This window comes from Xiphophorus hellerii, chromosome 16 (assembly GCF_003331165.1).
Source record: "Xiphophorus hellerii strain 12219 chromosome 16, Xiphophorus_hellerii-4.1, whole genome shotgun sequence".
Classification (NCBI taxonomy): Eukaryota; Metazoa; Chordata; class Actinopteri; order Cyprinodontiformes; family Poeciliidae; genus Xiphophorus; species Xiphophorus hellerii.
Window position 1 is genome coordinate 4,396,315 of NC_045687.1, and position 15,445 is coordinate 4,411,759.

Sequence of the window (15,445 nt, forward strand, 5' to 3'; positions counted from 1 at the left end):
TCTGACATTGAGAGACTAAACGACTTCGGCAGAAAAACAAAAAAAGATTCTGTGAACAACTTTGTATTTCATGGAGCAAAGTAACAAAACCAAAGCTGTGATCATTGATTCTGATTATCATTAGAAGTTACAACCACTACTTTTATCCCTCCAGTATTTAACAGAAACAAAACAGACGACTTTCATGTTTTTATACCCTGTGATATTTATTTACCATACGGACAAATTCATTTTTTAAAAAAAAGTTAACATGTAAAATCCAGCGTTGCCTTTAAATTTGACACGATTTGAAAAGTTGAAGATTTCCACACATTCAGAAAAACTGAATACTTTCATGTATTTTAATTGGGATTAATTAGTGAAAATCCTAAAGAGGCAAAATAAACTTTCAAAAGCTCCTTTATATACAGTCCTATAACAACTCATTCCTCAATATAGTTTATTATTAAAAGAAATGTATGAATTGTTACTGTATATACTAAAATCACAAATACAAGAGTAGATAAAACATTTTGAGCTTTGAGAAATAATAAAAACAAATGGCATTATTATTATGGCAGTGCTTCAAAATGACATCATCTTGGCATTATTGCATTGTTACTTTACCTGTATTTTATTATTAAATGTATACATGTCCTGTACTTTTATACAAACGATGTATTTTATAATAAAACATGTTTTTAAACATGAAGTTGGATGATTAATTCTAACAAAAGTTTTACAGTTAAGGCAACCTCATTTACAGCAACAAACAGCTACAGTTATTATGCATTTATGTACACAAAAATATGTATAAACTTGGCTGTTGACACGCCCACTTTTCCATGCATTTCAGTGGAAAAAACAAGAAAAGGCCATAGATGGAAAATTTCAAACCCAAATAATTGATCGGTTTCCGCCCTGAGCTGAGTAAAGCGTAGTCCAATTGCTGGAAACTTATTTGATTGTACTTTTAAAAAAAAGAAAAAAAACTTATTTACAAACAAAGTTTATTGTACTTACAAATCTCTTGCTGGCATCTTTAAAAGTTATATATGTATATAGCCTTTAATAGAAAAACAAATAGCTGCCATTATACCTCGATGCTGGAAGGAGATGAAAACCTCACTTCAGAACAATAATACAAATTAGAGAACAAAACTATCAAAAAATGAGTGATAATACTGTACAAAATATCAAGGATAATTTGTTTTATTTATTTTAAGAGTTTTACCAATAAGAGCAGTCTGACTGTGGAATAAATAAAACAATCTGTACAAATGTGTATAAATAACTTCTCCAAGTCGACATTTTTGTTCTGTGATGCACAGTTCTTCATCTTGCAGGCTACAAATGCTACAGATTTATTTAACTGGAGTTTTTCCACAACATTTAAACACGGACCGGCGCGGCATTACGTCATGATCGCACTTACAGGATCAGCACTGTCCGTTTCCCTTTCATCGCGCCGATCATGGATCAGCCACAAATTCAACTCGTCCAGCTTGGAGCACAGCAGGGAGTCCACATCCTGGACGCTGAGGGACGGCTCGTCTTTGGGGAAGCCGCCTCGTCTCGGCCTGGACGAGGACGGACCCGTCTTTCCGACACCAACCAGAGGTTTCTTTGGCTTTCTGGCCTCGCCCACTTCCAGGAACTCCAAAAACCGTTTGACACGCCTCGGGCCAAACCAGGACTCGGACCCATTCTTGCGGTTGAGCGGCACCTCAAAAATGGTTTCCAGGCGGCTGAAAGACAAATCAGTTGATGGGATTAGGGCTGAAACTAACCATTACTTTAGTAATTGATTATTCTAGCAATTATTCTGATGATTAATCGATTATTGTGATTATTATTCTGACGATTAATCGATGAGTCTGGCAGTTAATTGGATGAAGAAGTTGGCACATTTTGCAGATTTTCCATTTAACCACTTAAGCCCATTTTATACAATATTAAAAATACAACCAAAGGAAGCAATTGAACAAGTAAATTTCTTTTTCAAATAATGAAAACATTTTATTGCCTAAAATTCAATAACGTAGCATTAGTTGACGAACGCTTGATAATTTTAACAAAGGAAATTCTCGACTTATTATTACAGTCGCAGGGCTAATCTGTTGATTTTTGTTTAACTGATTAGAAATATCTAGAGTGTCCAGTAGGGTTTTTTAAACAGAATTAGAACCAGGCGAAGCTAAAGCTGCCATTTGAGCACTTCTTTGTAAAATATATTTACAGACATAAAAGGATTTATTTTCTATCCCAAATGCAAAATGAATAGATTTTTCATAGTTTGGGCTTAATTACTGCTCTCCGTATGTTGTTCCAACAGTAAATGGCCGTTTTTAAGACTCTGTTTTCTCCAGTTAATGATTAATTGATTACTAAATTAGCTGACGATTATTTCAACCATCAACTATTCATGATTAATCGTTTCAGCCATGAATGAGATGTAGACAAATGCAGCTGATTTTAACGACATGATTTACTCTGGTGCCACCTACTGGTCAGACATTTTACTGCTTTTATTGGCAAAAATCAGTTCAGCTGGTCCTGAACCTTTCCAGTTCCTGTTGAATAGATAAAGGGAGTCTGGAGCAAGTAGAACGTTTTTGAAAAGAGCTGATTATTTTAATTATGTCCTGATACATAAAACTACTTTGTATGAATAAATACAAATTATGTTGTGAGGTTAATCCTCATCAAAAACCAGTTTGATAATAGCTTGTGGTCATAGTCCAGCACTTTTACACTACTAAGTGTAATGCACCACAATGAGTCAGTTTTTAATTTATTTATTGCAAATAAAGCCTTTAATAATATCTATATCCTGCACTAGTTAGCATATTGATCAGGTCATTGCTTCACCTTTGTACCTTCAGCTTCGCCAGCTTATTTCTATCACCTTAAATGTCTTTGATCAAACAAAAACAGAAGCAAATTTTAGTCACATTTTAAAGTTTTAGATGTCAGAAAACAAAAAGCAACCAGATTTATCTGTTCAAACAACTAAACATGACGGGAAAGTCCAACCATCATGCTGCTCAGGAAGGAAACGGGTTCTGTGTTGCAGAGTTGATTTTAAAGAGATCAATACATAAATTTGAAGTTTTAGGGCTGAAACAATTAATCAGATTAATTGTTATTAATCGATTATTCAAATAATTGTCAACTAATTTAATAATCAGTTAATTGTGAACTCAAAAAAAGGAAAATTGCTGAAAAAAACAACACACTCAGAGCAGTAATTAAGACCAAATTGTACAAAAATACATACACGCCTTGCATTTAAGAAAAAAATACTTCTATGAAGAACCTTCTGGTGTCCATTTATTGATAAGATCCATAAATAATCAACAAATCAGCTCTATTGTTGATGAAGCAAAAAGGGCTTTTCAAATTTTAGAAATATTTTTTAGCCCTTTACTACAAAAGATCAAGCAAAAGTTGTTTCATTTTACATAACAGAATATTATCTTAATTAAAAAAGGAATTCACTTTTTATTTGTATCTTTTGATGCATTTTTAATATTGTATAAAAAGGCTTAAATTAAAAAAATGTTGAATATTCTAAAAAACTATATCTTTTATCCAATTAATCGTCAGAATCAATTGATTTATCAATTACTAAAATAATAGTTACTTGCTCATTTTAGTGGCATTTAGGAAATAGAGATAAGTTTGACAATTATAACTGACATAAAAACAGGAGATGTTTGGTCTGATTTAACTTCAGAGAAAAGAAAAATGGCTTCAACTGTAAATGATTCAGGTCAAACATGCCACACTAATTCAGGAAAAAGGCAATCAAAACCGATCCAGCGCCTTGTGAAAAAATAATTACCCTGCAAATCCAACAACTGCATGAGTCACTCCTGGCAGCAATAACTGCCTTCATGAATGTGCGATAACTGGAGATGAATTACCTCACCATGAAAGAATCAGTCACTACAGCTCCTCCTCGTGTTAAAAATAGGTTATTATGCGAATAATTATACAACAGAAACACGATTGCTTATGTGCTATTATGTCTGTGGTGAACGTTAGGCGCAGATTAGACTGGCACTTATCATCGTCAGCTGCTCTTTTTTAAGCTGCCATCAACAGAGGGAGTTGCCTTCAGCACTTCTGCTTCTTGGTTACTTTATTTTATTTATTAGAGAATACATGAACACACACACACACACACACACAACCCATGACAACAAGCTGCCAGCAGTCTGCTCAGAAAGGCAACAGATGATTGGTGTGGTTCTGGCTCGTCGCTGCACAAACACGCCACAAAGAGCTATAAATACTGCGGTTTTTCTGCTGCAAAGAAGACATGGACGGGTGTTTGAAGATGCACATTAAAAGGTGACCAATTATTCTTCCTTGAACAGGTTAGGATAGGTCTACGCAAAACATGTTCATTTCATTTTTGCACCAAGTCATTCTTAGATCATTAAAATTGAGTCTGCTCAGTTCACAATGAGCTGTTGTAACATCTTATTTAAATCCAAATAAGCTGCTGCTGGCCACTCCCCTTAAATCAACGTCAACACTCGCAGGTAAAAATGGCTGCAAACAGATGAGCAATTGTACAACTGTACATCTTTGAAAAGCAGAAGTGGAGCCTCCTGCATATCCAACGTGAATACAGCGCATAAAGCGGTAAAATCAGCTGACCAAACATGCTGGAGCTCCCCTTGGGTTACTAGCGTGGCAATGTTGCTAGGCAACATCAAATGTGACTTAATAATCTGGAAGTTTTTCAAACGGCTCATTTTCCAGACACAAAAAAAATTTGCTTATTAAATTTGCTTAAACGTCTGGGTGTCTTTTTAAATGGTTTAGTTGTTTTTCGAAGCAGTTAAGAGTCAAATGGAAATAAAAAACATGCAAAATACCTTAAAGTGTCGTCACTGGATTAATATTTTCTATATAAAAACACAAAACAAACATGATTTGTGCTTACCTTTCTGGCGGTTTGCTGAAATTCTTATTGGTGTAAATTTCTTCCAAACTGAAGTCTTTCTTCTTCACCCTGATGGGCACAGAAAGAGAACAATCAATATAAATCATAATTTTTTAAACCCAAAGCTTCTCAGGGAGCCACTGTTCAACTTTGTTCACATACTGTGGCATTAAGGTTCTTTATTCTGCTAAATTATCAGAATATGAAAGAACTGGAGGATTCTTTTGGACATAAATGGTAAAGTCAAATTAATGGCATAAAGTGGCAGTCTGGTTCTGAACTAAAAACAAAATGGCCCCAATAAATGATCTGTTGGCAAACTATAAAATGGCTGCTGGGAACAGATATCTAATCAGATACCTGACCCAGATGTACAGTAATAAAAACTGCTGCTCAGAGAATAAAATGGTTAAAAATAAATGAAAACTTTATTGGAATTGACTCAAAAACTCAAACGTAAAACTTATTTTAGAAAAATTGTACAGAATGAAGTATAATAATGTGTGTCAATCAGCTTATTTATTTAAAATGTGGGTACTTGAGCGTTTCTACATACCGGACTGGTTTGGGCAGACCCATGGGTGTCAGGTTGGTCTGAGGTTTTGGTAACGTTTTCCGAATGCGGATGGACGAAACCTTTTTTTGTTCTTCATGTTTCTTGACAACCTTTAACAAAAACATCCCATTTATATGACCTGCAGAAACATTAAACATTGCTTCCTTCCACTGATTAACAAGCTCTTATAGTAGTGAGACAGAAGCAGACAGTATAGTAGTTAGTTTGATACTTGACCTGTAACGGCTCCCAGAAGTGCCAGGATTTAGTGATAATTTAACAGAAAAACAAATCCATCCACTGTTGAAAGGCAGTTGTGACCCAATCAAACACTTAAACAAATGTTTCACACCTTACTTCTATTCTAGAGGATTTTATGACCCTGAAATAAAATCCAGCTGTCTAAATGGGATGTTGGAAACATTTATGTCCTTTACATAAAGCCATAGTTTACAGACAAGTTGCAAAGGATCAAATATTTTCCTTGTATTTTTTCTTGACATATTAAAATATTAAAATGGCCAAAATTGTAACTTTTGGCCACAATTCCATAACAAAATGTTTAAAAGATCATATTTAAGTAAAAAAAAACACTATATGCACATTAAAATATGGTGATGACACCATCATGTTCTCTTAGACTTTTTGAAAAGGGGAAAAATTATGAATAGATTCAAATTAAAGTCCATTTTCCCCTAAATCCTTCAGTCAACAGCTAGAAAGTTGAAAATAAGGAGAGAAAAATATTATGTTGAGGAATTTGAATCAGTTACTAAATTATGTAATTTTTCAAAAATATTTTTTTTCCATTTTTAAAATTTGTAATTTTTTTAAATAAAGTTTTTCCATTTTAAAAATTTTCTCATTTATTTACGTCACAAAATCCTGACATTTCAACAACGGTGTGAACACTCTTGAACATTAGGGCTGAAACGATTAATCACATGAATCGAGATTAATCAATTATTGAAATAATTATCAACTAATTTAGTATTAGATTGTTAACTGAAGCACAAAAAAAAGCCATTTGCTGAATAAACATAACATAAAAAACATATTTAAGCCAAAACTGTACAATAAATATATACATTTTCCATTTAAGATAAAAAACAACTTTGTTTTCTCCTATTAAGTAATCAACAGATCACTTCTACACTGTTTTGATGATAGTCAAGCAGAAAGTTTCACATTTGAAATATTCTTTTTAGCTGCAAATTATCAAGCATACACTAAACAAATGTAATGTTGTTGCATTTAATGCAATACAATATTTTCTCATGCAAGAAAGGAATTTAATTTACTTCAATATTTCAACATAACCCAAATATTCTGCCAAAAACAGTCTGCAGAATGTGCCAAGTTTTTTGAATCCAATTAATCGTCTGAATAATCAATAAATTGGTCAATAACTAAAATAATTGAAAATAATTAAAAGAGTTGCAGCCTTACTTGTCAGTATTCAAGTAAAAAAAAACAAAAAAAAAACAAATAGAACCATACATACTCTAATTTCAGAGTCAGACAGAGCTTTTTCCTCTCTCAGCCCAGCGTCTTCAAACTCCTGACTGGAAGAGCTGGTGTCTTCGCCGTCATCCTCCTCTTCGCTCTGCTGCCTTCTCTCCGCCTCGTACGGCGCCGGATTCTCACTTTAAAGAGTCCAGAGTCGATATCAGAACAGCAAATCAGAGAACTGGGTCACCGCACTTCAGAAACAACTTCTTATTCCAAGTATTTCTCTCTAGTTTCCAGTGCAAATACCTTAGTACACCTGAAATAAGACAAAGCTAACTTATAAGCAACTTTTCAGCAAGATTTAGAAGCTTGTTTAGAAATTGCCTATTTTGAACAGTTTTGTACTTTCACTTGAGTTTCTACTGCCTCCAAAAAATAACCTTTAACTGATTAAAAAAATCCATCCATCTGTTTTTTTAGTTAATGTCTTTGTGTCTGGAAAATGAGCTGTTTCAAATACTTTAATATTGATGAAAAATATTAATTTCACTTATGAGAAAAATGTCTCACTATAAGAAGATCTGTCAATGGAACCAGAACCTTTTCATCAGTATTAGGAAACAAATGACTCAAACATCTTGCTGAAAATTTACTTTTGTGTCATTTCAAGTGTAATAACATATTTGGCTAGAAACCAGAGTGAGAATATTTGGTAAGATTTGGTAAGATTTTTGCAGTGTGAAGACTAGAAAACTTCCTCACCTGGGATCCAAGGAAGCAGCAGAACAAGATCCTAAAGTGAAACCTGGGGAATGCCAAGCGGTGGAGCAGGAAGAGGAAGGGGGCGGCGAGGGAACTCGACTGGAAGTGGCGGCATTGGCAGAAGTTGCCCTGCAGTCAGATTTCTTGGAAAGGAAAGCGAGAGGGCTTGAAAGGAAACAGGAGGCGAGAGCAGTGAGGGAGCTGCAGGGAGAATGCACATGAGCAGGTGAAAGGTTGTGGGTCATGGGGTCATAGGAAGCAGATCTTCTGGACGGATACACCTCCTTCCGAAGACAGAGAGGGGCGATCTCCCTCTCCACCTCCACACTGCACACCGTGTGTCGGCGCGCCCGCCGCAGTGACCTCTGTGTGTGGGAGGTTAAGTTACCATGGTGATGGGGCGTAGCATGAGTCCGGTGGTGCGGCGAATACGGAGGGGAAACCCAGGGCGAGTCGTCGTGATGGAGGATGAGAACGTCTGGGCATGAGTAGCTGCGCGACAGTCGTCTGCAGACGTTGGTTTCTGAAGAGCGCGTGCGCGTTGCGGCCAGGTCTGCGTCCTCCACCGTGACGGACCGGGATCCCTCCTCGGTTTTACACATCCTGCTATGCAGAACCTGGCATCTCCTCTTTTGGGGATCTTTCCTCCTTCGCCTAGCGTTAACGAGCTTGATGCTCAGCCTCGGATTACAGTTACTGATTTCAGAGGCTTTGAGAAAAGTTTCGCCTGTCATGGTGGCAGAACTCCTCTGTTCATTTTCCGTAACAGCTGTATCTTCCTCGTTTAAGAATCCAAGATGGACCAGAGGAAGTTGGGGATCACTTCCAAAAATAACTTTGTCAACGGAGATTTTACCTCTGCCATTTTTTGACTGGCTCTCTTTGGTTTTCTCTCGCTCTTTGGCTAAGACCGAGAACTTAACGGCGCTCCTCAGGCTGTTCTTGAGTCTCTTGGACGGCTGGTTCGCTCCTCCGGTTGGTGCATCTTCGCTTTTAAAACCCGTGCTCATCGGTTCCGGCCCATCATGCGACGAGGCAGACACCGAACTGCTCTCCACTTCTAAACTCCTGTGATTTGGCTGTTTGCGTTTTAATTGCTTCTTATTTGCGTTCCCACACTTGGTTGCGTGTGGGATTTCCTTTTCATCGGGATGGACAAGAACTACAGACAACTGCTTTTTCACTGGTTGTTCTGCAGTCGGGTTAGGCACGGTAGTTTCCACATCCATAAGATTATCATTGCTGGATATCATCGGGATCCGTTTGCAGGAACTACTGGGCTTGGCTTTTTTGCACTTTGAATTGTTGTGCGACTCACTGCTGCTTTTCTCCAGGCAATCCTTCCTGTCCTGTTCATTTTTTGCTTTTGCATTCGCTCTTGTCGACGCCACCTGCCTTTTATTATCCGGTTTCATCGTCTCATCTGCGCCTCTCTTTCTCTGCGTTCTTGGATCCTTTATCACGTTGCCTCCTGAAGCCACGTTCATCTTTTTCCTCTTCACGTCTTGGGAAACACAGTTCGGCTTCAGCCCCCTCTTTGCTCTTGCAAACTCTGACACCAAACACATCTCGGGGATTTGTTGGCACTCCATCTGTTCTGCATCAAAAGAAGGCTTCAGTGGACTTTTGTTTGTGGCGAGGCCGTCGAGCTGAAGTTGATTTCTGTCTTTAATTTCAACCGACTCGTATCCATTTCCTGTGTCTCGTCTTAAGAGTGGTTTTACGATGGACAGCTTGCCTTTCTGGCCCTCCACAGTGTAAACGTTTAGGTCTGACTCATGCGAGGCACTTTTACGTAACAGGAAAGAGGAGCCAGACGGTTCGCCGGCTTCTTCGGAAGCAACACAAACCAAAGGCACAATGTCAGGTAAGTTTTCATCTCCCCCACTTATTGCACCTTCAAAACCGCATGTAGTCCTGCATACTGATTCATTGAACTGCAGTTTTTTAGATTTTTTGGGTGCGATGCTTATCTCACCTTTTGTTTCCCCAGAGTCAACAAGAGTTTGTGCTTCTGTTTGATACTTATCGCCTTTCTCCGATGCGTCGACGTCAGTCACGTCGTCCGCGGTCAGAGGACTGGTGGCTCTGAAGAGCTTAACAGGAGTCATGACGATCTCACTGAAGCTAGCCATCTTTGATTTTAGGGACTGAAAGAACGGGCCGATCACCCATCCCTTCGAGACCGAGGCGTCTTCACCAAGGTCTCTGCCAGCAAAATCCTCGCATGCGTCCATTTCAGGTAACTCCTGGTATGCGTCCATTTCAGATTTGGTATCATCAGGGATTTGCATCGTCTGCTCTACAAATGCTTCCTCCAAAGGAGAGACAATGTTCTCGCTCTCTGTGCTTTTTGAGTTTTTCCACCTAGAAAATGACATAGAAAAAAGTAAAGATGAGAAAAATTGATTATTGAAATAATCACCAACTAATTCAGTAATCAAATATAATTAATTGGAGTATACTAATTAAAGTATGCCAGAAAAACTCTATTCAGTAATTAAGCCAAAGCTGTACAAAAAGTTCAAGTAGTTAAATGGAGAATCTGCAGAATATGTTGTTTTTATCCAATTACTTGGTTAATTATCAGATTAAAATCATTGTTAGCTGCAGCTCTAGAAAAAAGATGACTCCTGCTTTGAAAACAACATATTTTTATTTAGTAAACTTGTAAATATTTTCCCCAGCTTTAGAAAAAACAAACATTTATCAAGAGGAAAAGCACAGACGAATGCTGAAGAAAGTTGTAATTCACACTTACTCATTTTGGTGCTCTGCTGTAAATCTGATAGAAAACCCAACCTGCAAATAAATACACATTTACACAACAGTTTGTTGGTTTAGTTGCAACAACAACACATTTAACCTGCCAGGGATTCGCTTACGTGTGCATGAATGTTCCTACAACTTTGTTGATTTCTAAAAGTGAATATTTGTGCCGAAGCTTTAAGTGATTAAGGCTCAAATGTGAAAACAGACACAGCGATATTTTAATGAACGTTCCCATACACAAACACAAGTTAAAACCCATTTTAAGTGGATAAAGCGGGATAACGTTTATCTCCTAGATCAGCAGTTTCCAGTTGATCCCAGGCTTGAGGGAGATTACTTGGATCAGACGGCGCAAAACTTGACTCGACAAAAATTGAGATCTGTGATTAACATACTTACGTCCAAATTACTTATTTGCTAATTAATTTGAAACATTTTATGGCCTCTTTTTTAAATACATGAATTTCAGACTTTTAGGATGTGTGTGATCACCCGGTGTAAAAAATGCATAGTTTCTCTGATACATGCAAAAAACCTTCGTTTTGGTTTAGAATAATTAGAATAAAACCTAAATGTATAAAAACAAAGTGTTACAAAATCAACTTACTATAAAGAAAAAGAATGCAAAACCGGGAGTCAGAAAAGTTCTTTACTCTGCAATCAATATGGTTGTTCTGAGACCATTTTCAAGTAATATAAAAATGGTAAAATAATGCAAGAACACATTTCCAAAGGTAAACTTAAATTCTAATGAACTGGAAGACATTGTTAATGTCCAAAATAAACAAAAAACAACAAATAAAATGAATTATTATTATGTCTATGTCAGCAAAGTTGTCCTTAAAAAAAGGCCAGTTGAGATTAATGCAACAAACTGAAGAATTTTGTCATCCAGTTTTAGAGAAAAACAGAGAAAAGAGAAAAACAATAAATTATGCAGATGGAAATGATTGAGTTTGTTTTAATTTATCATGCTATTAATTGATTTTTTGTGACAGGGCTAAAACTAAACATTTAGCATTCGAATAAATTTCCAGAAAACATTATTGCTTATTACATCTTTAAATCAAATATTTTACCTTCATGCTTTGTGGAAGAAAATTAAAATCAAATTTGGATTACACATGTTTTTTTATTAAGATCTTTTCAAGGTTTAAAGTTTCGGACTTTGGGGTTATCTTGCTAGCAGGTTATGCTATATAAACAAATGTTGCCTTGGAGAATATCTACAACAAATTAAAAGTTTTGCACCAAATTCTTTGCTTCGAAACCCACCGGGTAATTTCCTAAACGAGGAAATGAGGTCAACGAATGTGCAATTCACTGTTTAATATCATGAGTCTGTTAGTAGGTCAGACGAGACACTAGATTGGTTGTTTATGTTGGATGCAGCAGACCGTGAAGGAGGATTAAATCACTTCATTAACCCTCACACCTCCTAATCTGCACATCACAACAACACAGCTTTTATAAAAGACAAATTAAGAACATTTAACACTTTAACTCGACCAGTTTGGTTCTAAATCAGCTGTTTCTGTTAAAATTATATGAAATCAAGGAAAGAAAGCTAACTTTGTTTGGTTCCTCATGTAGACGTGTTCTTCCTCCTCTCTGCAGCTTTGACTGTGATGCTTGTACCTACACAGCATAAGACCAGAAGTGCTCAAGTAGAAGATATTTACTTTATTTTTTAAATAAGGTAATCCACATACCATGTTTGCCGCTTCTCTTTGCCTCTTTGTGGAGGACGGATTCGGTCCAGATTGTCTCTGGGCAGCCTGGCTGTTTGCACAGTCCAGCTCTTTTGGGGTTCTGGCTCTGATGTCCTGGATGCGGCCGCTCCTCCGGTGTCCAGACGGTCCATCATGAGCACAGCTAAAAGCACGATTAATAACACGGCTTTCTTTATCGCAAAGAAGAAAAAATAAATAAAAATACTTTTTAAAAAAAGGATGAATTTGTGGTGCTATGAAAACTCACAAATCTGCTGATTGATAAAAAAAAATACATATACATAATCAGAAAGATATTATACATGTAGGGCTGTGAAAATAAGTGGTCCCATGAATTGTTATGATAAACAACAATATGGCATATTAATAATAACAATGATAATATATAACATTAAAGTGGATTTAGTGAAATTCAAATTTCCTCCACAAGATACAAACAGTCACACAATTTCATACATAAAAGAACTACAATAAAAACAAATAAAAACTATGTATGGTCGGAAAAACCTATTTAAGAGACTTAAAATTCAAGATTTTTTTAAAGTGTTTACAAAACTATGTCTGCCACAAAAATTAACTAAAACACAAAATTCCTCAGAGGTATCAAATACTTAATTATATGACCACATTTTGTATTGCCATAGTTTTTCTAAAGATAAGATAGATAGATAAGATAAATCTTTATAACAAAAATACATTATTGGGAATAAATGGATAGGATCCAAATTGTCTAAATCTACAAATATCAATTCATATAGTTGAAACTAGAAGCAGTCATTTATCGTTTAACATCAAGAAAAAAAAAATTTTAGTTTCATGTTAATCAAATGAGGCAGTTTGTGACTAAATCTGATTCTATATCAGCTTTAAAAGATAAATAAGAAGCCAAAAAAAAAAAAAAACGTTAAGAAAAAAGCAGCAGGTGAAGCAGCAACCATACCTGGGGGTGACGGAGGAAAGGGAGAGGAAAGGTGACGGAGGTTCACTGAGGGGGGGGGCACTACACACGGGAACTGGGGGAATAGCATCTTCATCCATTGGACAAACTACTTGGGAGAGCAAGTCAGAGGGGAAAGTCAACATCCCATTTGCTCTCTTTCACTCAGCGTCTTTCTCCTTTTCCTGCAGGTCTCTGCAAATCATGTGGGACGGAAACAAAGCAAACGGAAAAAAAAACATGCAGGGCATCACATCTGAACAAAAAAAATAATACAAATAGTCCAAGACGGCAGAGTTGATCCTTACTTTTCTAAAAGCAGGGACGGCAAGTTTATTCTGAAATTAAAACAGAAGAATATACTTTATATAAACTGTAAAATTTCATGTACAACTTTAAAAAAAAAGTAAATTAAGAAAATTAATAATTAAAAGAGAATCTAGTTTAATACATTGTCACTTTTGTAAATGTTTTGGTTGCTGTACAGCTCCAGAGATTTTCTCTTAATGTCAGAAAGTTGTTATGATGCGGTACCGTGGCAACAGGGTATTGTTTTTCAAATTTAAAAATACTTTATTGATCCTAAAGAGAAATTAAATGTTATTGTAAGTCATAATTTAAACTTCTTTAAAGAGTTATTGTAGCTAGTGATGGGTGTGAGTATGAATGCTCTCCTGTAGAGGTCTGTATAACAGTGAATTTGAAGAAGCCTCTGACTGAAGACACTGTTTTTCTAAGGGTTGTCCATCATTTTCTTGATTTTATGTAAAATCCTTACATAATTAGGATAATTAGAATCTCAAAAGCTTTAAATAACTTCCTAACTACGACTCTGATAGGCAGGCTAACCGTTGTGATGCAACTGCAATTAGCAATAAAAGACTACAACAATGGATTTCTCTCAATTTCATGCCTTTAATATCTAAAGGAACATGTTCACAAAGACCGAACAGTGATTTGAACAACATCTGAGATTTGAAGAGATAGAAACCATCATAAGCATTAATAATTTATACCTGCAATGGCAGACATGTTTTTGTTTTGAACTGCAGATTTCTGAGCGCGTTCGACAACAACAAAAACTTTGAAAATCTGAGAATCTACTATAAAAGTGTCACTCTTCTGTCTCGTTGAAAGCAGCCCTCGGAAAAAAAAATAATTAATACATAAATAAAAATAGCATCTTCAGTCAGAGGACTCTTCAAATTTGTTGTGATATAGACTGCTACAGGAGACCTTACCTGCCCACAGCCATCAACATCTACAATAACTCTTTAAATGTTGTTACAACATCTAACTTACATTTGAGTTCAATAAAACGCAAGTACACATTAAATATGAAATAAAACCGACCAAATTAAATTAACATAGTGGGAATTTAAAATTAGCCAACAAGTGCCCTCATTTCTTAAACATACTGTATCTTAATTGCTCAAATGATACTAAAATTACATTTAAAGACTTAAAAAAAAAACTTTAATAAACTTTTCTTAAGCTTATCTTTATTTTTAGTGTTTAAAATGAAAGCAGTTTATTCCAACTCTTTGTGTTTTATTGTTTTTAAGTGACCTAAGCTACACCGGGTAAGAGGGGGAAAGTTTTCAGCATCTAGCAACGGCATGGCGGTTCTAAGCATCTCAATTATACTTTAATAAAACTGCGTGAATAGCACAAACAGCTTGGTATCGCAACATTTTAAGTAAAACCGAACCAGCGGTCTGATCAAAATTGAACCTCGTCTAATAGCTGGAAGGAATGTTCTTCATTTCAAACTTTTATTAGCAAGCCAAAATAACTCTGTACAACTACGAACACCTTAGATACAGTAAAATTGCAAAATCTAAAGGATTTTAACTAGATAAAGGTAGAGCGTTATTGCAACTCCATATATACTCTACAGTTTTGCTACTTCCTATGTTTATCAATTGCAGTACCAGGTAATAGTCGTAGCCGGGAACTGTCATTTTTCAAAGCTTTCTATGACGTCTGTAAAATGAGCGGAAATAGTACCACATTACGGTTCACTCGGTTACAGTAAATAAAACTAAATAACGTTAGCTGAACTCACCTAAAGCCTTCAACTTGACCGTGGGTCTGTATTCGTAACCCGCCGTAAACAAGACATGCCGGACGGACGGACGGACGGACTGCAGCGGCGCCCTGCAGCGAATCGCTAATATATCCGTTTCTTTACAAATCTAACTACCAGACAAGACCAACCGACCAATCAGAACGTGAGTCTGATTCCGCCCGAAACGCCTTATTGAAATCTGACCAATCACAGCGTGAATTTC

At 36.2% G+C, this 15,445-nt stretch overlaps 1 protein-coding gene across 2 annotated transcripts; it reads right to left on the bottom strand.

Annotated features, from left to right (window-relative positions):
• Positions 1 to 422: 422 nt before the first annotated feature.
• On the bottom strand, positions 423 to 15,342 carry prr14 (proline rich 14). 2 transcript variants are annotated; one of them, XM_032586789.1, is made up of 11 exons: positions 15,220 to 15,342; positions 13,460 to 13,489; positions 13,155 to 13,346; positions 12,194 to 12,356; positions 12,054 to 12,119; positions 10,471 to 10,511; positions 7,710 to 10,076; positions 7,000 to 7,141; positions 5,496 to 5,605; positions 4,940 to 5,008; positions 423 to 1,727 (listed from the first exon to the last, which is right to left on the bottom strand). In XM_032586789.1, exons 3-11 carry the CDS (start codon positions 13,295 to 13,297, stop codon positions 1,394 to 1,396), a joined length of 3,435 nt encoding a protein of 1,144 aa, XP_032442680.1. In that variant the 5' UTR covers positions 13,298 to 13,346; positions 13,460 to 13,489; positions 15,220 to 15,342; the 3' UTR covers positions 423 to 1,393. The 2 variants fall into 2 exon arrangements, with proteins under 2 accessions (XP_032442680.1, XP_032442681.1); XM_032586790.1 differs by lacking the exon at positions 13,460 to 13,489 and having other exon boundaries at positions 15,220 to 15,335.
• Positions 15,343 to 15,445: the final 103 nt, after the last annotated feature.

What these genes read in the sequence shown, in the direction of transcription:
- prr14 (XM_032586789.1), bottom strand. Translation starts at nt 13,297, where the DNA reads ATGTTGACTTTCCCCTCTGACTTGCTCTCCCAAGTAGTTTGTCCAATG. An exon ending in ACAGCAGAGCACCAAAATGA is followed by an intron (nt 10,077 to 10,470) that starts GTAAGTGTGAAT and finishes GTCATTTTCTAG; the next exon opens with GTGGAAAAACTCAAAAAGCA. An exon ending in TGTCTGACTCTGAAATTAGA is followed by an intron (nt 5,606 to 6,999) that starts GTATGTATGGTT and finishes TTTTTGTTAAAG; the next exon opens with GTTGTCAAGAAACATGAAGA.